At 32.4% G+C, this 21,907-nt stretch overlaps 4 protein-coding genes and 1 pseudogene across 7 annotated transcripts; 1 reads left to right on the forward strand and 4 right to left on the reverse strand.

The window, feature by feature from the left end:
- Nucleotides 1-483: 483 nt before the first annotated feature.
- On the reverse strand, nucleotides 484-3,009 carry LOC106767247 (DNA repair protein RAD51 homolog A). The gene is made up of 9 exons (XM_014652096.2): nucleotides 2,744-3,009; nucleotides 2,403-2,547; nucleotides 2,204-2,314; nucleotides 2,002-2,093; nucleotides 1,757-1,851; nucleotides 1,555-1,668; nucleotides 1,132-1,261; nucleotides 911-1,032; nucleotides 484-814 (listed from the first exon to the last, which is right to left on the reverse strand). The coding sequence occupies exons 1-9, from the start codon at nucleotides 2,843-2,845 to the stop codon at nucleotides 691-693; spliced, it is 1,035 nt and encodes a 344-aa protein (XP_014507582.1). The 5' UTR covers nucleotides 2,846-3,009; the 3' UTR covers nucleotides 484-690.
- Nucleotides 3,010-4,508: 1,499 nt separating this feature from the next.
- On the reverse strand, nucleotides 4,509-5,357 carry LOC106767818 (putative invertase inhibitor). The gene has a single exon (XM_014652771.2). It carries the CDS (start codon nucleotides 5,197-5,199, stop codon nucleotides 4,618-4,620), a length of 582 nt encoding a protein of 193 aa, XP_014508257.1. The 5' UTR covers nucleotides 5,200-5,357; the 3' UTR covers nucleotides 4,509-4,617.
- Nucleotides 5,358-6,789: 1,432 nt separating this feature from the next.
- On the reverse strand, nucleotides 6,790-9,600 carry LOC106767377 (protein Simiate). 3 transcript variants are annotated; one of them, XM_014652257.2, is made up of 8 exons: nucleotides 9,269-9,600; nucleotides 9,024-9,073; nucleotides 8,713-8,875; nucleotides 8,582-8,630; nucleotides 8,356-8,482; nucleotides 8,119-8,189; nucleotides 7,926-7,998; nucleotides 6,790-7,335 (listed from the first exon to the last, which is right to left on the reverse strand). In XM_014652257.2, exons 3-8 carry the CDS (start codon nucleotides 8,870-8,872, stop codon nucleotides 7,222-7,224), a joined length of 594 nt encoding a protein of 197 aa, XP_014507743.1. In that variant the 5' UTR covers nucleotides 8,873-8,875; nucleotides 9,024-9,073; nucleotides 9,269-9,600; the 3' UTR covers nucleotides 6,790-7,221. The 3 variants fall into 3 exon arrangements, with proteins under 3 accessions (XP_014507743.1, XP_014507742.1, XP_014507740.1); XM_014652256.2 differs by having other exon boundaries at nucleotides 8,713-8,881; XM_014652254.2 differs by having other exon boundaries at nucleotides 8,713-9,073; nucleotides 9,269-9,599.
- A 3,777-nt stretch (nucleotides 9,601-13,377) lies between these two features.
- LOC106769456 (probable 26S proteasome non-ATPase regulatory subunit 3) lies at nucleotides 13,378-17,317 on the reverse strand. Of its 2 annotated transcripts, XR_002668847.1 has the most exons (9): nucleotides 17,064-17,317; nucleotides 16,784-16,974; nucleotides 16,429-16,566; nucleotides 16,216-16,352; nucleotides 16,071-16,125; nucleotides 15,480-15,590; nucleotides 15,010-15,249; nucleotides 14,084-14,699; nucleotides 13,378-13,819 (listed from the first exon to the last, which is right to left on the reverse strand). XR_002668847.1 is itself a non-coding variant. In XM_014655082.2 (8 exons), the coding sequence occupies exons 1-8, from the start codon at nucleotides 17,140-17,142 to the stop codon at nucleotides 14,190-14,192; spliced, it is 1,461 nt and encodes a 486-aa protein (XP_014510568.1). In that variant the 5' UTR covers nucleotides 17,143-17,317; the 3' UTR covers nucleotides 13,838-14,189. The 2 variants fall into 2 exon arrangements, 1 of the variants encoding a protein (XP_014510568.1); XM_014655082.2 differs by lacking the exon at nucleotides 13,378-13,819 and having other exon boundaries at nucleotides 13,838-14,699.
- Nucleotides 17,318-18,025: 708 nt separating this feature from the next.
- LOC106766514 lies at nucleotides 18,026-18,956 on the forward strand (annotated as a pseudogene).
- The last annotated feature ends 2,951 nt before the right edge of the window (nucleotides 18,957-21,907 follow it).

Consider the following 21,907-nt stretch of genomic DNA (forward strand, 5'->3'; position numbering starts at 1 on the left):
TTTTTTTAATTTAAAAGATAATTAATTAAAAAATAATTATGAAAAGAAAAATATATGAATCCCTTGTTTACAGATAGACATACAAGTGTCGCTTTTATAATAATGATAATACAAAAAATGTACTACCTCCTAAAAGACATTTACACTCTCATTAGATTTAAAATATATATTTTTTTTAGCATTGGAAGGAGTGGCCTTGTTGATTTAGTTTGTGTACTTTGAGTCTATTCGAGTAAAATTGTCCCAATTTGTATTCGTTGGTTTCAAATGAAAACCGAAAGAAACACCACTATTCACAATAATTATTTGAAAAAAAAAAAGTCATAAGGTGCCTTCCTCCCTAGAATTTCCAACACAATAACTCGCAAAACAACCCGTGTTTAGTACCGGTGACGTATATACTGTGTTGATTATATTTGCTTTGAATATTATATTTAATTCAAATTCCAGCACAAAACTTAGTACAGGTTGATCTTTGGTTGATTGCAACTAAACTCTACAATACAATTTTATTAATATCGACATAAAAAACCAAACACATTACCACAGATAAAATGAAATGGACGATCACCAAACTGTAAATTATGCAAAATTTGACACTAGATACATACAAATCAACTGTTATATACCTTACAGAAAGAAAAATCAAGCAAAGCGGGGAAAAATAAACTTCATACATGCTCAATTTACTTAGTCTTTAACATCTGAAACTCCTTCGGCACAAATCTGAAACCTTGCTTCAGCTTCAGCCAAGCAAGGAGAGCTTATCACTTTACAGATCCGTTCTTCCCCTCTCCCTTTCCTGAGAGCTAGCCTGTCAACAATTAAATCCAATAAGAATGATTTCAGAGAGAAACATAAGACTGCAGAACCTACTACTTGTGGAAGTACTAGTATTTCAGGTTCATACCTAGTTGTTGTAGCATGAGCCATGATGTTGCCTCCAATAGGTTTGATTTGAGGTCCAGCAAAGACTGCAGAACCGTCTACTTGTGAAACTACTTGATTTGTTATAACAACAGCTACACCAAACTAAAAAGAGAATAAAAAAAAAAAAAATTAACTCCCAACATTGCTCGATAATAACATCCTAAACCTGAATCTAAAATTACTTAAGCCTAGAAGTTTTACCTCATCTGCCAATTTTTGAAGGCTCCTCAGGAACTTTGCTAGATGCATTTGACGGGCTGAAAGCTCCCCTCTTCCCGAGAAATCTGTCCTATAAAGGGCAGTAGCACTATCTACTATCATGACAGCAAACCTGTGTATGTAAAAGTGTATGTACAATCAAAAGCAAATCCTTAAAAACTTCATTTTACTAGCTAAACCAAAGAAAAGTTTCCACAATCAATATCACTGATTAAGGAAAATCTCACAGTTTTAGCATAAAAAAAACAAGGCATATAACACTTTACCTGCTAAGTGATAAACAAGATGAGAAAAGAACAAATAATTATGGTATTATACCTAGTGCAACACTATACACTAAAGGCACATTATATAGTCTTCGACAGATTTAAAAATTATTAAGTAGAGAACCATTGCAAGGCACACCTTGTTTCCACCATCATTGAAGCTGCTTCAAGCAGAAGCCGTGATTGATGATCTGTGTTGTATGCTCTAGCATAAGCAACATTTTCCAATACATCAGCGCCATTCAATCCAAACCTGCAACACTGGGAAACATTAATACGGAATAAAATGAAACATATCATATACACACGAGCGAATTCATATCAAGAATCATTAATTATACCTATCTGCTATCTGTAAGAGTCGCTGAGGTCTAAATGTGCCCTCAGCATCTATGTACATAGCTTTACCCTCTCCCCCACCTTGGTCTAGTGGCAACTAGAATATCAACAAAAATAAAAATATTGGTAAAGCTGTGAGAGTTGCAGATAAATTTGAACCAAAAATTTCACAAACTCAATTTCTAACACCGAGTACACTAGAGCAATTATCATGAAGCATGGACACCTAATGATCTAGACTACTAACTTGGCAAGTGACACAAAGAGTGTGACACAACTGAGTCTTCCCAGATCGAAATTCACCGTATAACTCAGTGATAGAACCGGTCTCAACTCCACCTAATAGGATCAACCATATCAAGTCAGATACTCCAACAATAAAATTCACAACATTCCAAATCCACACGCAATAAAACACTAAAAGGTTATTAATTGCTTCTGATTCTGACCTTCCAATATCTTGTCAAGCTCTCTGGATCCCGTGGTTATCTGAATGATTGCATCACGCTGGGCATGGAGCTCGCTAGCACTGGTAAACCCCATAGGCACCAGCTTAGAAGCTGCAAGTAAACAACAACTTTAAACCAATACCTTCACAGTGATAAGAATAGGGCAATAAGGAAAACAAGTGCAAAAGTGTTTATTCACCTGCTTCAATGATTTTGTCGACTTTAGCTTCACTGATACCTTTGATTTGCAAAAGGTCTTTTCTAGGAGTATAAGAAACGGATTCAACAGTGTAAATGCCCGCGTCTTTAAGCTTCTTAACGTCCGTGGCGGCTATGCCCGACACCTGGGATGATGATTCAGCATTAGGGTATCAACATAAAAAACTTAAAGAGGGGATTTTGCCCTAAAATAATGAAGGATGACAATTGAAAGCCGGAAACCGAAATCGGGAAAATTAGGTTAATGGGGTTGGTGAAAAGATGAAAAAGAAAGGATTTTTGAAGAAACTAAGTGAAGGGTGAGGGTGCTGAGGATTAAACCTGAAGTTGCTCAACGGGTAAAGGGCCATGTTGTATCTCTTCGGCTTCATCTTGTTGTTGGGGTGCTTTATGGTTGTGTTGCTGCTCCATGGTTGCCGACATTTGATTCTGACCGTCAAAGATTCAGTGTCTGAGAACAAAGGGATCGGCCGAAGGGAAGATAGAAAATTGGGTGAAGTGGGTCACTGAGGAGAGGATTCAAAAGAACACTGAAAGAGGCGCCAAAATAAATCTTTCCATCCGAAGAAGCTTACACCACAAGCTCAACAAAAAAGGTTTTAAACCAAACATTTCCTCAAAAGCTAAAATTATTATTATTATTTATTAATTAAAACTTTAACAACTACACACAGGGTGGCCAATTTTGTCCTGAGATGACATTACAGAAGTGTTGAATTATTTTTAATTTATAAAAAAATAATATAAAACTTTTTAATGTATTATTAAAATTATTTGAATTATTTTAAAGATATTAATTTTTTTTCTCTTCTCATTCTATTAAGAACCTTATTGTCTTTTAATATATTTTTTAAAAGAAAGAAAATTGTTCTCCTAAAAGTTACTGGTTTATTTAAAAAATAAAGAGGGAAACTTCACAGAAGAACACGTCCCACAAACATTTTTTATATTATCAAGAAAAGGAGGTAAGAAAAGAGAAATCATAGAATTTTTGGCCAAAGAGACGAAAAAGGGAAAACCAAAGAAAATTGAGGTACATAAAGGAAAAAAAATATGTGTTGAAATTTAAAGTCTTTTTTTTTTTTTTCTTTCTTTACCCCAAAGCTCCATTACTATCAAACTCGATTACTGTAATAAAACTTAACAATTACTTTAATACAAAATTTATTTGTTAATCTTTTCATATTATGCTGTACATATTAAACTACTAACCATTTTTTTTTAAAAAAAAAAAAAAACTTCTGTAATGATTTTATACACTTTTAAGTTATTAATCAATTTTTTAAAAAAGTGCAGTTGACGATTCTCAAAATAATTATTACAAAAGTAAACAATTTAGTTAATTATAATTAATATTAAATATTAATATAAATTTTGTTGTTTTATTAATTTAATCTAATTTTATGTTTAAGTAAAAATCATGTAAGTTTATTACAAATTAACATTCAATGTCATTAGGTAAATAAATAATATTTTAATAATAGATATTCATTATATATAAACTAATTTAGTGATTAATTCTTGTTCTTTGTATATTTAGTCATAGGTTTTTATATAAATAATCACTAAATTACTTTATAATTGACCTGTAATTTATAATATAGATAAAATATTTGGTTTATAATTTTTTAAAATTTAATCACTGGAAAGTTAGTTGTTAAATTTAAATAATAGTGACTAAAAAATATGTCTCTAATAATATGGTAATTAGAAATTAAAAAATAGTTTTAAATGAACAAAAATTAGTTATTAGAATAAATTGATCGTAGCTAAAAAATAGTTTCTAATTATATCTTAATAAAATAGTAACAAAATTATCTTCAGATAAATAAATATTTTTATGGTCATTAATCACTAAAAATATGTCTCTGATTATATTTCAAAATATTATTAATAGTAAATTATTTTATATATTAATCATCATAGATCAAGTTGTGGAAAATAATATTTTATGGAAAGTCGTATTAGAGTGTTTAAACAAAGCACAATCTCTTAGAATTACAGGTTGAAGTGCTTAGATTTACACACTAGAGTGTTTAGATGAAGAAAAGCGTATGATGAAGGATAACGTCTCTTAGAAAGAATGTTAGGAATGAAATCAAACAATTAAAAAAAATGAAGAAGTTGTTAACAGAACAGCTAAAGAAGCCAATATATGTAACATCAACCGCGTACAAGAGATGAACAAGATTCATTCAAACTAGTAATTTTGTGATAGCAAGAGCATTGCTACATAGTTCAGAGAAGTGACGGTTACGTTGAGTTAGAGCAGAAGTTGAATAATTGTCCTCACTTTGCTGCAAGTCCTTGAAGCCATCTTCACATGTCTCAGCATCAGACATAGCAGCAGAAACCAGTGTATCTACTTTGTCACAATCTCCATTGGCAAGTGCTTCTTTTGAGTCCTGCAAGTTCTCTATGGCTTCCGAGAATTCCTCTTCACAGTCTCTTAAGCAACGGGACACGTAGATGTTATTGGCAGCGGAAGAATTGGACTGCAGTTCATGAACACAGGTCAAAGTGTCTGCAGCATATGCTGTGCTGAGATTCAGTGCTATCTCAGCAAGCACTCTGAGATCTGATGTCTTGCTACTGATAGGGACTGATCTTAGGGAAGAATTGCATACTTGAAAATGAAGGGTGTGTTTGCAAGTTGCTGTGACCAAATCCTCTCCTTCTGTGCTATGTGGCCTACCACATTGAACCAGCAAAACAAAGCAAATCATAAGCAAGATTGGCAGAACCAAGCATTGGTTAAAAACTTTCCTTGATGCCATCTCTGGCTCTGATTGTTTAGGGGCTATGTCAGTGCCATATATAAATTAAGTTGTTGGCACAAAGAGACAAATCCAAAAGTTAAATATGTTTATCACCATTTAAATGAGATGCCAGACATGATTGGTGATAGAATAAAACTCTTTATTGGAAGGTGAGTTTTGAATTATTTGGGTAGTTTTCTTTGAGCTTGTGAGTGGCATATTGTGTATAGATCATGACAGCTCTTTGCATTTGTTTTGTCTGTGAGAGGAATAAAATAGACCCACCCAATGGGCCACTGGTACTTACCTTATGTTTCACAAACTGATACAATTGTTTGTCATCACAACTCTCTAAAATTTGTTTCAACATGATGTCTTATTTTTTATTTTTTATTTTGGCATCATGTTGAGTGTTATTTTTCATATTTGAGTCATGTAAATATTTGATTAATGAGCCATCTGAATGCTTTATTAATGTAGATAGAAAAAAAAGAAAAATTGTTAAGGATAATAGAGAGATGAAAGATATTTTTGGAATAAAAAAAAATAGTAAAAATATGTAAAATATTTTTGAAATAAATGAAAATAATGGAGAAAACAGGTTGAATGTAGGTAGTAATGTAAATCGAATTAGATTGTTTCCTGTATGCTTTAATTGCACATAAATGCATTGATTTGGATTGCAAAATAAAAAATATCCTATTTCGTGATTTATGGATGAATTGAAATTCATTACTATCATTATAAGATATTTTTTATTGATTGTTTTTGTAATTAATGAGCATAATCGTAGATAGTTTATTTGTGTTTGAATTTATGTTATATGTTAATTTATAATTAAAAATATTAATGTTAGACATGAGATAATTGTAATATGTGTTACAAATTTTTAATTTTGTTTGTTAAATCTTTTCCACTTTTTAATGGGTTAAATTTGAGGAATAAATTGAATTTTACTTAGGTGTGATGTATTTGATTTAACTTTTCAAATTAAAAAGTATGCTACCATTACTTATGGTAGTAGTAACGAAAATAAATCTTATCACAGAACTTGTAAAAAAAATCAAACAGATATCCTTAACACAAAAAGAAAAAAAAAATATTAAAAAGAAGATGAAAGGACTTATACTCTTTTTTTGTAACAAAGGGATCAACACATCATCTCTTATCTCTATAGTTTTTGCTTATTTTATGCAAATTAACCTTTCAGGTTATCCAAGAAAAAGAAGATGAATAAGGAAGGACGTCGAAATATGTCACGCATGTTCATTCTTTCAATTTTCAATTACATTTTATAGTTCTTATATTCTTTCTCAGTCTAGTTATGCTTCACATCAAGTACCAAGAATTCTTATTGTTCAGTTTCTTCTATTATTTACTATCGGTATAATTATTCCAGACTCTCTTCCTTCTGTTTTTTTTTGGGAGAAACTTCAAATCTCTCAATCCTGTACTTTTAACAGTAATTATTATTCGAAATATGATGACAGTAATTATCATTAATGGCCATTAGTTATATAATCATCATTGTTTCTTATTAATTTAAATTGTTCAAAAGAAGAAATAAAATTAAAAAGAATTATATAAAAAAGACAGAAAAATCTAATGAGAGGTAGCCAAGAAGTTCAGATTCTCTATTAATTTTTTGGTGTTGATACTGTTCTCTGTTTGAGTAGTATATATACATTGATGTTGATATATTAAAATTCTTTTTAATATATTTTAAAATATCAAAATTAGTATCCATCACTGAATTTTGAAGACACAACACAAAACAGTGCAAAAAAATCCAGCAGAGAATCCAAATTCGTCGCAGAGTAGCTCTCCAATATCATGAGATTCTTGGTTTCTCGAGGAGTTGAGAGATTTATGTAATCATCCAGCCACTTCTGCAAGAGGTTTCTCACCGTCTTCTGCACATAAACAATGTTTCAATTTCATCCAATTTGTCGCATTTGGAACTCCTCTAATGAAGCATCATGCTGGGAAATCATGCTAGCTCTTTCAATGACACCATTCGTAGTGGGGTACGCTACTTATTCAACTAACTTCCTTCAATTTCTTGTACTCCTGAAGGCTAACGAGGGAAGCCTTGACCTTGAGCCAATCGGCTGGTTTTGGCATGATAATAGCAATATATCCTTCTCTATCAGCCTGATGTATTGATGAAAAGAAATTCATAAAGAGGGAAAAAGGAAGTAAAATGAAAAGGAAAAACAGATAATTGCATGCATGAAGATAACATTACAACAAAGTCGTGTACGTTCTAATGTCACAAGTATTTAGCAGTAGCAGCAATCGTTATGATAGTTATAAATAAGAATCAAGATGAAAAAAGGATGTCTTACAAACACGGTCTTAATAAGTATCCAAAGATCAAAAGAATACTGAATCAGAGACAAGAATAATACAGTAAAAGTAACCTCTTCTAACACAAGCACATAAAAGGGGACTAACATATTTGTTTTGGTGAATGACAAAAAAAAAAAAAAAAACCCAGAGGACCAGAAGCCTCCAGGAAACCCAATATGAGCCCTATCAGCTCTCATAAACAATATAAGTACGAGGACGAATTAGAAAAGATGACAATAATAGACAGATTTGATAATGGAGAAGGTTAAGGTTAGCAAATCAAGCACAGTTTGACCTTCTCGGATGTAAAATTCGGAATAATTACTCCTGTTATAAGAAAGGTTTATCTACAATGAACAGATGAGGCTGGAAAAACGCATAGTTACTCTTACCGAAACATTAAGCAGTTCTGGTTGCTTGATCAATTGTTGATTCACTTCCAAGAGGGAGCCTTTGACGCAACATCTAAAAAATCACAAGTTACGTATCAGAGAGCATAAAGGAGACCCGGAAAGACGAGGTACACAACCACAGATATACAAATAATCTTTAGATCACATGCACGTGTTATAATAGAGAATTTACCTTACAATATAAGTATCATTTTTGGTAGAAATTTTACACAGAGCAGTGTTGGACTCAAAGTGTTGTGCATTCTGCACGAAAACACATCGCAATTTAACAAAGGAAGGATAAGAAGCTATTTAAATAAAGTAAAACATTTTGAAACGCGCAAAATTTCACGAAACAGTGTCATTGTTCTTCTTCTGCTTTCAAGAAACAGAGAGTAAAGTGTGAAAATTCAAAATTGGAAAGATGTACCTTCTTCCGCTTTCCAGTGACTTTCATCTCACTGCGATCAGACTTCCCAACATTGAAATCAACGGCTGTGATTCCACCTTCATCCTTGATAGCAACGTGGGAAGGAGCTAATCCAATCACACACAAGCTTTAAGGCAACAACAGCAATTACAGCGAATGAACATACTTTTAAGAAAATACCAATATAATCCAATTCGAAGCAACCTCAAAGGAATGAATAGTATACCCATTGGCGTGCCGGTAAACGTACTGATCGTGAGCTGGTTTCATAAAATCTGAAGTTCAAATTAACTAAATAGTTAATTAACGAGGTTAGGGTTTATAAAAAGAATGTAATGTGAGTGTGAATAGGATTACCTATGGCGAAGAAAGTGGCAAAGTTGGATTCAACGGCGGAAGGAGGAGTGATGGGAAGATTCTGCACGTCAGGGACTAGAAGGTTCTGTAAGTCTTCATCTTCTTCCTCTTCTTTAATCTCATCCAGTACTTTGGTTTCTGAACAGTTCGATTCATCCATGATCTGGTCCTTGTTTATGGTTGACATTTTAATTTTTGTTCAAATTTAAATGAGAAAAAGTACTGCGCAATCTCCTTGCACTTGCAGACTTGGATAGATAGGGCAACAACAGAACAAAGGTCACAGAACCACCTCGTCAAATAGTACTTACAGATCGAAATTCACCGTTACCCTCAGTGATAGAACCGGTCTCAACTGCACCTGATAGGATCAGCTATCAAATCAGACACTCCAACATGAATGAAATTCACAACGCACACAATAAAACAATATAAAGGCCTTAATTGATTCTGATTCTGACCTTGCAATGTACGTAAACAACACAAGTTTAAAACAATACCTTCACAATTATAATAAACGGGTAATAGAAAAACAAGTGTAAAGGTGTTTGCTCACCTGCTTCAGTGATCTTGTCGACTGCAGCTTTACTGATACCTTTGATTTGCCAAAGGTCTTCCTTAGGAGCATAAGCAAAGGATTCAACAATGCAAATGCCAGCGCCTTTTAAGCTTCTTAATGTCCATGCCTGGAATGATAATTAAGCATTAGGATAACAACATAAAAATCGTAAAGAGGGATTTTCCCCTAAAATAACGAAGGGTGACAATTGAAAGCGGGAATCGAAATCAGGGAAATTAGGTTAATGGGGTTGGTGAAAAGATGAAAAAGGAAGGATTTTTGAAGAAAAGAAGTGAAGGGTAAGAGTACTTACTTAGGACAAAGTGACCGAGTAGGATTGGAAGTTGTTTTCTTTAAATCTTTCCACTTTTTATTTTATCTACAAATACAACGTATTTTTTAAGTTTCCTTTTAACTAATTAAAATATTTATCATATAACTTATTTTTAAATCAAAATTCAATCAATTACATATTATATATCAGTTTTAATTTCAACGAAGTGCGATAAAAATTATTTTTTAACCAAAATTGAATTAAGAATAATGATATTTAGACAATATTTTTTTGACAACATTTGAACATTGATTACGTGTAAATATGTGATTGATCAAAAATTATTCTACTATTATTATTGATTGTGAAGTAATTTTTGACCAATCACAAATTGACACGTAATCAATGTTCAAATGTTATAAAAAAATGTTTTCTAAATATCATTATCCTTGAATTAATTATGATAAAAGTTAACATTTATGATAATAATAATTACAGTTATGGTAGTTACAGTTTTTATGGTCACAGATGTTCCTTTCAAGCACCATTTGGGCTCTGCTTTATAATCTCACATGATTTTACTGCTGTATCAGTTCCATACCCACAAGCTCCTCCTGCAAGTAAATATTTATCTAAACTAAAAAGTAACCTCACAATAAAAATAATCGTTTGAATGTATTTTTTAATATATATATATATATATATATATATATATATATATATATTAAAATATTATTTTGGGTCGGGTCATAAAATTATAATCCATTTTCTGTATCTGACTTCTACAACACTTTTTAATCCATTTTATTCAATTAATCCAATTCGTTATCCAATCTAAACCATTGGTCCAGTAACTTTTTTGGATATTGCAGATTCGGTCGATTACTTGAAATTGCAACAAAATGTAATGACCCTAAATATTAAACTATTAATCTAATAATAGCATAATAATAAGGAGATATAAAATTAATTTAGTGGTAAAATTAGAAGAAAGAAGTTGTGCAACTCCTTACTAATATTTAGTAGATATAAGATTATTTGAAGGAGGTAAGAAGAAAAGTGAAAGATATTGTATGTTTAACTCTCCACTAACAAATATTAATAACTAGTATTACGGCTATAAGAACCATAACAAAAAATATATGGAAGTATGATTATAAATCCTCCTTAAAAGTTTAAAACTAAATAAGTATTAAAAATTTACATTTTAAAATTAATGGCATTATAAGAAGTGATATAATACAATTTCATCATATACAACAAAGACATAATCTTTTTTCTTAAAATCATTCTTATTACTCGTCTCACTCTGTGAAAAAGATAAGTTTGTTGCTTGTGAATTGCACTTGTTAAAGTATATTGCCGATGACTTTCAAATTCCACTTCCATTTCTCACTTTTTGTGATAATCAATATGTAATTCAGTTGGCCAAGAATTCATCATTTCATGAACAAACCAAGTACATTGGAGTGAGTTGTCATCTTATCCGTGTTAAGATTTTTGATGGCCTCATTGTCATTTCACATGTTTCTTTCTAGCATCAATTGACATATATGTTAACAAAGTCACTTTATCCTGAATCTTTTCATGATAATTTGTCCAAGACAGACTTACTGAACATTCATTATCCATCTCGAAAGAGGATGTGAGAAAGACACGTTTTTTTTTTTTATTTTTACAGCTGACACTATTTCCTTTGCCCACTGTTTTTTTCAATTTGTTGCTTTATTGTTAATTTGTTAGGATGATTATTTTTATCTTTCTAGAATCATCTCTTGCATTTGTACTTTGCTGTATAAATTACACCCCACATAATACTTTACTGATGGATTGAAATAATAAGAATCGTGAACTTTTAAAACCAGAATCGCCTCTACTTTCTCTATCACATTGCAAAATTAAATTGTCCCATTATCCTAATTGATGACATAGATTCAATTAAAAGATAAATAGAACAAAATATTTTAAGTACTCCCATGTTTTTTTTTTCTCTATTTTTTTTATTTTATTTTAATAAAATGTGATATGATGACAAATGAAAATGATAGGTGAGTTTTGAAGTGTCAAGTTTATAGTAATACCTTACATGAATTTATGTAAAAAATATTTTAAGTACTCAATTTTAGAAAAGACTTGAAATTAAATAAATCATTTTATTATTTTACATATAGAGAGATATACAAGTAAAAAATGATTATGCAAAATACATTACTCAAATTAATAACAAAATCAAATAGCAGAATCTAAGTTAAAAATTATAAAAATTTAATTTAAAATATCCATATTTATGAATTTTTAGAATTTTGTCCTTATTGGAATTTTTTAAAAGAAGTCTTCAATCTCAATGTTGACGAGGTCTAATATCATTACAAATCTGAAATATTTTAATTAGTCACTGTTGGTAAATATTTTACCATAATCTGAAATGTTTTAATTAGTTTCTATTCATGTATTTTAAAAAATTTAATAATAATTTGATTTATTACTAAAATATTACAATTAAAAGACATAAAAAAATTATTTAAAATGTATTTTAATTTAACTTTTCTTGTTTTTTGTTTGATATAAGAAATATTGAAAAATAAAAATTAGACAGTGGAGAAAATAGGTATCCTTGACAGTAATTTTGAAAGAAAATTGTGTGGATAAATTGAGAAATAGCCATTGTATACTTTTATGCATTTTAAAATTTTAAAATATGTATTCTTTTATATTATGTTAAATCAATTTTTTATCCAAAACCATTAATTTCCTTTTCTCTTATATAGGATTGATATTGATTTCTTTATTTATTTAACCTTCAAATAAAAACGGTAGCAACATTTCACGGCTTAGTTTTATGTTTATTTACTGTCGTTTTATGTTTATTTACTGTCATGCGTATGTGCACCGTACACTTGCTACACATGCAAAAAAATCAAGGATTTTAGCTTGTGAAAAAATTATGCACAAAGATACATTCTAGTAAATAGATAAAAAAAAAATATGTTTTCTCTGCTTTTTAATACTCCTTCAAAATTATTATCTCTATGGTTTTTCTATGTTTTCTTTATACTCCTTCGTATAGAGATCTTTTATACATTCATATTGATAACACAGAGAATGTTCATTTGAACGGATATAATCAAGAGTCATTCAGGAGATTTAAAAAATCTGAAAGTAAATTTTTTTTTTATTTAAGTGAATTTAAAAGTAAATAAAAATATTTAAAAGTACAGTTTATAAAAATTAGTATAAAATTTAATTAATGCAACAGATTAAAAAAAATTATTTCTAAATTTACTTTCACTTATTTCTAAATTTATTTAAATAAACAATAAAAAATTTATCTTCAAATCTTCTCAAATCTCCTTAATCACTCTCTTCCAAATCCATTCAAATGATCAAATGAACAAAACATAAGTAATTACTGAGAATATTTCCTCAATAAAGCGGACCCTCTGCCACAACCAGATTCTTTTTAATCTCTTCCTAAAAAAAATATCCTACTTTGTACTGAGGTTGTGTACAAGAGATCAAGAAAGAAGGGGAAAAATAGTGTTGAATAAGCAGTGAAGATTTGCATGTCTGAGAAAGGAACAGAAGGTCCTCTCCCGAATTGAAAGTGCAGAACAAGATAGAGTACGGAAAATAAAATAAACTGATTTAAAGAGAGAAAAGAACCTAATACAATTGCACATCAGGTTTCAATCACATGATCTACACGAATCATTTGATTTCGTTATGCACTGTAGCATCACATATAAACCACCATGTTAATATAGAGAAACAAGTTGATAAGCGTATGTGGCAAAAAAAACAAATGCCCTTGTATTTAAGGTGAAGTGACATAGCCATGGACCAAATGCCGCGTTACTTGCACAATTTCATTCAATCCAATCTGGAGTGGTTAACAATTACACATGACATGATCATAGCCGTAAAAAGTTGTTTTACATATTAAAACACATAATTAAGAAAAAAAAAAAAAACAACGTGTTTTCTGAAGTAAAGGAAATCGATTTGATCTTCGCAGATTGGAATCTTTAGAGGATCCAGAGCCCTGTAGCCCTATAGGAAACGTTTGACTCAGCTCTTTAAATGAATGTTTGCCTAAAGCCCAACAACACCTTAGTCTACCCCTCAGACTCTTCCGCACAAGGTTTTAGATCTCCTTTGTAACACCCAAAGGAAAAAATTATACCCAACCCAAAGAGAAAAGGTATACACCACCCCTCCTTTCCTTTCTTGCAATTCCTCAGTATTAACAAAAAGCTCTAATGCGTTCAAGGACCCTAGTCAATACAACATTATTGATAGAAAAATAGATTGTCAAAATATAATTAATACATCCTTCAGAGCAACAGTTTCCAATCATAACTTCTTAAAGAATTGATATGATAACTAACAATTGATTTTTTCTTCAGGTCCTAAACATGATTCTCCGGATAAGAAACAAAACATAACAGTCATAATGGATGTAAATACAAATAGAACATATTTTTAATGTGTTAAACTGACTTTCAGATATTTTCCACATTGAAAAATAAAAAATTCACCTCTAGAGAAGGAAAGGATAATTGAAGTTCTTCAAAAGAAAACATCAGCAGAGGTTGGACATGAAGGTGCCCTGGTAGCATTTGGTAGGGTGAGAAAAGATATTTCTCAGAAATCGTCGTCATCCTCTTCTGCAATATGCTTAGCCAGCTCCTGCTCTTGTTGTTGTCTCTCTCTTCTTTTTTCAGCACTCTCCTCTTTGTGCGTGTTTGGTGGAAAACGAAGTGCTCGTACTGCCTCATTGTGCATGTTAAGACAGAATGCAATTCGAGAATTAAAGGCCAACTGAGGCTCATTTGTGGAGTAAATATCTCCAGTTTCCTTGGACACCATCCACCCGTTGGCATGATCCAATGTAGCATCAATTGCACCATCACGAATAGCCTTTGCTACAATGCTCTCAGCATCAGCAATAGGATTCGGAGAGTTCAACCTCAGCTTTTTAGCAACATCAGCTAGAGAAATGCGAGAATAGGAGATGCTGATGTTACGTAAACCAGTTCTGATAACATTATGGCGCAACCGAACAATCAAATTATGGGTTCTATCTGCAGTGAAGGTAGTGGCAAACTTGTCTGCAATATTCCTAAACAGTTCCAAGTCTCCAATCCGTACAGCCTGAAATTTTTACAACATAAGCTAACAATATCACAAATATATATATATATATATATATATATATATATATATATATATATATATAACATTATTAAGGATATGAAAATAATAAAGTTCTGAGATACCAATAGAGCTCAGAATATGTAAAACTGAACCAGTTCTTGTGGAGTGAATTTATAATTCAACAACAGAAAATTTACTTGTAATGATTAAAAAAGAGAGCGAAAACGAGCCAACTAATCATAATGATATCAGAACCAGCCTACAGTGTTATTATCACGATAAACATAGGACAATAATGTAGACTTACATTTGTAAGCTCAAAGTAAGGCCTTAAAGCCTTTTCCATTCCTTTCTGCATAAAGACAGTGCGCTCAGGTATTTCTCCCAACAGTAACCGAACTATCACAGCCCACTTGTTACATTGAATTCGAAAACCCCGTGCAGCAACTGGAGCTTTCCGGGCAGCCTGCAGGAGAGACTCTTTTGCATCTGTGTACTCCAATTGAATTGTCCGAATTTTCCCAAGGTAGAAGAGGTAGCGACAGAACTGAAAGGGTGTATCACAAATGTGGATAAGTGAAGGAAAATCTCAAAAAGGATAAAAAAATATTTAACAATAAATTAGACTACATAAACAACAATAACACCATTATTGAGGACCTCCACAAGGTCTTTATCACAACACTGACGAGCACTGTATAATAGATAGGTTTGTCTGCCCAAATTGAAAAAAAAAACATCAAAACTTAGATGGTCAGAATAACAGAACCACCGTACCTGTTGGTTTGAATGCGCTTCAAATCGAGGAGCCTTAGACCTCAACTTTTCGGCCTGATCATATAGATTGTAGTGAAGGTAGTTGCGGAGCAGCAAATTAAGAAGTGTTTCCTTCAATGAATCAACAGTTAACAGATAAGTTTAAAATAAAACACTTTGCATAAATTGTGTGACTAATCAGTTTATGCAGGGAACATTCATTGTATGTACATGATTAAATGCAACAAAATTTAAAAAAAAAAAAAAAAAAAAACTAAAAACCCTAATTACATACATATCACTGTGCAATTGAGAATCTATAATAACTATGAAATGTGTTTGGTTGAGTTTGTTGTGACAACAACTACTGAACTATAACAAGGATCATAAGCATTTGGCATAAATTGCGTGACTGATCAGTTTATGCAGGGAACAACAGAATTAAAACAAAAAACCAATAAACCCTAATTACTGGCATATCACTGTGCATATTGATTGAGAATCTACAATAACTATCAAATTTGTGCTTGATTAAGTTTGTTGTTACAACAACTACTGAACTTTAGTACAGATCATAAGCCCTTACGTAAAAAAGCTAAAGTGAAAACATACCTGGCCTAACTCGTCATGGCGCAGGGTGGCAATTCGGTGCAATGCAAGGAGGTTGCTGAAAACAAATTCCAAAATTAAATTACTTAAAAATACAATTCAGTCTTCAACATCTCTCAAGTATTAGATAAATTAGCACTTAACTCACCCACGGATTTCAGCAAGATCTCCCGTAAGCTCATAGCTATATGAATAGTAAAAATACAGTCTGGATGCAATAACATCAACAGTCCTCCTGTTTGTATTCTTCAGCCAAACGATGCTAGCTGAGGAACAAGCTTTGGCCTAAAGAGGTAGTAGAAATAGCAGTATATAATCAGTTTCAGTTGTCAATTTGAAAAGTTGAAAAAGGGGGACTAACCTCATTGTATTTTTTTTTATCAATCAGAAAAAGTAGTACAAGCAGGTAACAGTAGATTTCTAGCTCCGGCAACAAGTGTTTAGCTGGAGTTTGAATTGCAGATGTTGCGGCATCCACTTCCATTTCGTGATCATCCTCCTACACAAGCAGTGCGGACATTATGACTCCAAAAATCATTGCAATACACTCATTGACCCACATCCACTATCCAGTTAAATCATTTGTCGGCATCATAATTTAGATTTTGAATTAAATGGACCAAAAAAGACTACTCATAATTCAAATTAGGTTAATAAGAACAAAATTTGTAAGTCCTTTTCAACAGGAGCAACCCTAAATCTAACTTGAAGTTCACCTTGGGAAGATGCGCAGACAATTTGGCATGAGCTTCAGAACCACTAGTGAGGACATGATCAAGAAAAGACGAGATAATCGACGCTGTTAATTTACGCCTCAACGCAATTGTAAGGCGAACAGCACGAGCAATTCTACGAACTTCCTTCGTGTACGAACCGGTCTCGATAAGCGACGCTATCTCTCTCAAATCTGCGAGCCAAACCAAAAGCAAAAAATTGAAAAACTAAAATGGCTTTACAGAAGTGCGAAATCGGTAGAGAGGAAGAAAAATTACTGACGCTGAAGAGTAGACGGAGCAGGTGAAGAAACGGAGTTGGAAGGCGTTAAGCGATCCTTCATCTCGAGATCTTGAGTCATGTTGAACAAAATCTAGTGAAAGCGGCACACACAAGAAAAATTTGGGGAATCTGATGAAAACCCCAACAGGGTGAAAAGGAAGGGTGAAAGACGAACCACGCAAGGCACAGTTGTGAGGACCTTGATGACATAAAAGGGGCCTACGGTCTTCAACCCTAACATTCAAGACAATACCGTAGTTGTTTCCCAAATACAATTATAAAACTTCCATTTCTACACTACTTTTTTATTCTAAAGGTATTTTAATTTTAAATAATATTTTTCTGGATTATTAAAATTTATCCTATCTCAAGAAATAGCATTCCTGATTCTCGTATTCCTAGCAACTTGAAATAACTGCCCACAAAGAAAATTGAGAAATAACTTTAAAAAATAATATTTTTTAATTACTTAAGTGACATATATCCCATATTCCCATTGTTTAAGTTGAGAAAACTGAGAAAAAAATGCAAAAATAATGAAATTAAAATTGATTGTCTCTCTCCTCAAGCATGATTTTAGATTGGAAATAGGATAATTTTTTTTAATGTCTCAATAAGTCTCTATTTTAATATTAGATAAGACTCTTTCTTTTTTTACATCTCAGGTTCTTGTTTTTGTAAAATTGAATCATTAAGATTTTTCTATTAAATTGATTAGCAACACTAATACTGTGTTCGTTTGAACAGAAAAAACTGTTCACGCAGATTTGAGAGCGAAAAAATGTGATTTTTTCGTGTTTGTTTGTGTTGATATGCAACTATAGAAAAACGATGATTTGCGGGATTGTACTGTTCAAACCATCTCGCAGTTTCAAAGAGATTTGCGCTGATTTAGGGGTAAAATACTTATATGTCCTCTAGTATTTTTAAAATTCCAACACAATATCATAATATAAATAAACATGTATTCGGATCCAGAGAAGAACGTATCCTATTCTAGCTTTTCGAAGAAAATGCAAATGAAGCATATGTGGTTACAGAGTTGGCGTATCCGGATCAAGCCAACGTTGTATTCGAACATGCGCGTGTTTATTCGGTTCTAATGGCCTCGCATCCGGTTCTGCGGTTGTGGTAGAGATTCAGAACGAGGATCTAGGCGAACACCGCCTGCATAATCTCAACGACGAGATCAACAAGCTCATTCGGGAGAAGTCTCATTGGGAGTGACGAATCATGGAGCTCGGCGGGCCTAATTACGCAGATCACTCAGCCAAAATGACGGACCTCGACGGGCAACATTGTCGACGTCCCCAACCTGGGCGGTCGCAGCCCCGACTACTGCTACTTCGGCACAGCGAAGAAGCTTCTCGACGTCAAGGAGCTCTTCGAGAAGCCCCCAGAGCTCCGCAAGCGACTCACGCGGTATGACATTCATAAGCGGATTGATGCAAGTTATTATGGTTACCGTGATGATGAGGATGGCGTGCTGGAGCAGTTGGAGGGGCATGCAGAGGAAGCGATGCGGCGGGAGGCAACAGAGGAGTGGAGAAGTTTGGATGAAGTGAGGAGGGAGGCGAGGAAGGGGGTGAAAAGTGGGGAGGTGGCAGAGGTGTTGGCAGTGGCTAGGAGATGCTAAGGGAGGAGGAGGAGGTGGTGGAGGAGGAGAGAGAGAAGAGGGAGTTTATTGTGCACTTGTCGCTGCTGGATGAGAAGGAGATTGAGAGGAGGGTGTTGGAGAAGAAGAAGATGAAGTTGTTGAATAAGTATGTGAGTGAGGGGCTTATGGAGGAGCAGACCGAGGCCAAGGACATGCTCAATATTCAGGAAAAAATTTTAGTCTATGTAATCACTTTGGTTTTAGCCTCTCTAATCACTTTCTACAGAAAATTTTAATATAAGCTCTCAGATCAGTTTATCAAATGTTCAGGTAGTTCTTTTTTGAATTCTTTCTTCTGCTCATATTTGAGACCATGTTATCTTGACTGCTTGATTATTTGTCTGTTAATAATGTTTTATAAGTACTAATTGCAAAATCGTGTATTTAGGCTTTGTTTTAAAAAAAAAACATTTAATTAACATTTTAAGGAAAAAAAAAAGATAAAAAGGTGTGAAACTGTTTCAAGATGTAAGATTAATTTAGTGTCTTAGTTTTAAGAGTAGTTAAATGAAAAAGAGTAGTTAAATGAGAAGATTAGCTTCCAAAGGCCAGCGGTCATTAACACCAAACATAGACTGACATATAAATTAATTTTAATAATTATTTTAAATTTTTTACTTTTTATAAATATTTTTACAATTAAATATAACATTAACAAATATTATTTTATATTACTTTAATAACTAGGAGCATTTTGGTAATCTTTAATTTATACCAATTGAACAAATTTTTTAAATCTATTACATTAATCAAATCCTACACTAATTCTGACAAACTTTACTTCCAAATTAACTCTCAATTACCCACAAATCCACTCAAAAAAACAACAAAAAAATTACCCTCAAATCCCCTCAAATTCATTCCATTATTCTCCCCTAAATCATCTCCCACAAATCATCTTCACCGAACACAACATAAAGAAGGTGATACGTAACATGCTGATGGTATAATTTTAATTGCCGTGACATAAAAAAAAAAAGGGTGTGAAGTGTGTTTTTTTTAATTTTTGAATTAAAATATAGATGCAGGGAAAATAAAATTTAAGTAAAGGTAAAATTGAGAAATGAAATTAAATAAATAGATGAGTTTTAGGGTTACGAGAAACTTCATTTTCTTTTTCTTCATTTCAGCGAGAAAGTTACTAAGGTAGCACCTTTCTTTTCTTGAACCAAAAACTCCAGCAATGGGAGTTTGACGGCGCACGTAGGAAATTTCTTCCTTTTCCTCTTCTCGATTCTTTGTACCATGGTTGTGACCCTATTGGGAGAAGATCTGATTGTTGTTTTCGACAGTGGCGCATTTCGCTTTAGAGCTTATTTCTCTTCTCGACCTTGTTTGAACTCGCGGAGTAGGAAGAGTAGACGTCTTCCTTCCTTCTCTTCTTGGTTCTGCTAGGGATTTTGTAGGTAGGGGATAAGCTTATCGGTGGCTAGGAAGCGAACCCTTTCACGTGGCACGATGAGGGTGCAGGCTCTGAGCGTGGACGTTTTCTGGGCGATGGGAGTTGCGAAAGCTTTCCTCCTTCGAATCAACCCGCAATGGTGGACGCGGGTTCAGTTTTGACCGAGTCTATGTGCGAACAACATCGCGGTGGTGAGAGAAGACGATGACAATGCATCAGGAGTGATCTCCGGCGACAACAGCCATGGCAAGTGACTAGCTTATCCGACGACGATAATTTTTCTTAATTTTTTTTTTTTTGGAGTATAGTCTCGATAAGGCTTTAACTGTATCAAAATGCATCAGGGGGCGTTTAAAATTTTATCTTGTAAATGGCGCGCCTCTAGTTACTCCATCAAGGGCAAATCTGTATGTACAGCGATTTTCTACTCTATTTTTAATAAATAATGATAATTTGAGAATAATTTTTTTCACTGACATTTTCATTTTGATATATATTAGTATTTATAATTATTATTGATTGTGAAATAATTTTAAATCAATAATAAAAAAAAATATTATTAAAGTATCATTATTTATTTTTAATGTTTTAAATCATGTGTTTAATCTCTTGTTTACGTGATCTGTAGTCTTCAAATTTTGGTTTTTAAGTCACCATATTAAGGGTGCTTGAATTGCACGTTGCGTTAATTTTCTATCACTGTTATATGACCCGAATTGTGCGGTGTCTATTTGTAGACACAAATATACGTGTATATATATATATATATATATATTTGAAAGGATAATAATATTTATATAACATTTTTTTGACAACATTTGAATATCATTTACATGTCATTCTGTGATTAGTGCAAAATTATCATAAATACCACAATTCACAATCAATAATAATAATAATAATCATAAATATCACCATGAACCAGTCACAGAATGACACGTAGATGATGTTCAAATGTTGTCAAAAAAATGTTATCTAAGTATCATTATCCTATTTGAAAATGGTTTCTTCCTATGGCCTTACAAATGTCATGGTAAGTACAGTAGTTATTGAATGTTTATCACACACTAACAACTCATCTGACGTATATTTTAATAAAATTATTAATAATGTGAAAAGATAAAATTAGCCTTAATTTTATAAAAAAATCTAATGATTAAATTTAATTATTCGTTAAAACCATTATATAAAAAAAAAATTGGAAAAAATGCAGGCTTGATTTCTCCCTATTAATTATCCACTCTAAAAACTAGCATATTTAAGGACAAATTAACAATGGAATACGTATGATGCAATTCACTTTTACTTATTTGTTCAAAATCCTCCGGGGGTAAAAATTGGATAAGAAATTATCGAATTACTATACATACAAAATAGAGAAAATTATCAAGCTTGTTTGCATATCCTATACGGATTTCAGATTAATGATTCCACGTTTTATTCTGCATTCTGAAGATTTTATTTTGCATGTTTCATCATTCACTCCCAATTTTCACAAATACCCTCGTCATTAATGAGGTTAGTGTGACGAGTAATTTTTTCTTACCAAGTGGTTGATGGAACTTCATTCAATAAACATTCTTAAAAGTTTATATACTCCATTCCGTTGCCCCTTCTCATTTCTTCTTTATGGTGGTCCTTGAAAGAAATTCTTCCTTGAGAAGTGTTCTAGGAAGGTGGTTGAACTCTTGTTTTGTTGTTAGTTGTCATTCGAGCATAAAAAAGTGATTTTTTTCAAGTTTCTCGTGTCAAACAAGTGTACGAATTCATTACAAATTTCGAACT

Source organism: Vigna radiata, chromosome 7 (genome assembly GCF_000741045.1).
Source record: "Vigna radiata var. radiata cultivar VC1973A chromosome 7, Vradiata_ver6, whole genome shotgun sequence".
NCBI classification, from domain to species: domain Eukaryota; kingdom Viridiplantae; phylum Streptophyta; class Magnoliopsida; order Fabales; family Fabaceae; genus Vigna; species Vigna radiata.

Bases quoted from the DNA above. Each gene is read 5' to 3' on its own strand.
- LOC106767247 (XM_014652096.2), bottom strand. From the start codon at position 2,845: ATGTCGGCAACCATGGAGCAGCAACACAACCATAAAGCACCCCAACAA. The intron at 1,262-1,554 runs GTGTGCCTTGCA...TTACATACACAG, and splicing joins TCAATGATGGTGGAAACAAG to GTTTGCTGTCATGATAGTAG. The intron at 1,033-1,131 runs GTAAAACTTCTA...TTCTCTTTTTAG, and splicing joins TTCAAAAATTGGCAGATGAG to TTTGGTGTAGCTGTTGTTAT.
- LOC106767818 (XM_014652771.2), bottom strand. From the start codon at position 5,199: ATGGCATCAAGGAAAGTTTTTAACCAATGCTTGGTTCTGCCAATCTTG.
- LOC106767377 (XM_014652254.2), bottom strand. From the start codon at position 8,899: ATGTCAACCATAAACAAGGACCAGATCATGGATGAATCGAACTGTTCA. The intron at 8,190-8,355 runs GTACATCTTTCC...GTTTTCGTGCAG, and splicing joins TCACTGGAAAGCGGAAGAAG to AATGCACAACACTTTGAGTC. The intron at 7,999-8,118 runs GTAAATTCTCTA...GTGATTTTTTAG, and splicing joins AATGATACTTATATTGTAAG to ATGTTGCGTCAAAGGCTCCC.
- LOC106769456 (XM_014655082.2), bottom strand. From the start codon at position 17,142: ATGACTCAAGATCTCGAGATGAAGGATCGCTTAACGCCTTCCAACTCC. The intron at 16,567-16,783 runs GTGAACTTCAAG...CTGCTTGTGTAG, and splicing joins TGTCTGCGCATCTTCCCAAG to GAGGATGATCACGAAATGGA. The intron at 14,700-15,009 runs GTAAGTCTACAT...TAAAAATTTCAG, and splicing joins CTTACTTTGAGCTTACAAAT to GCTGTACGGATTGGAGACTT.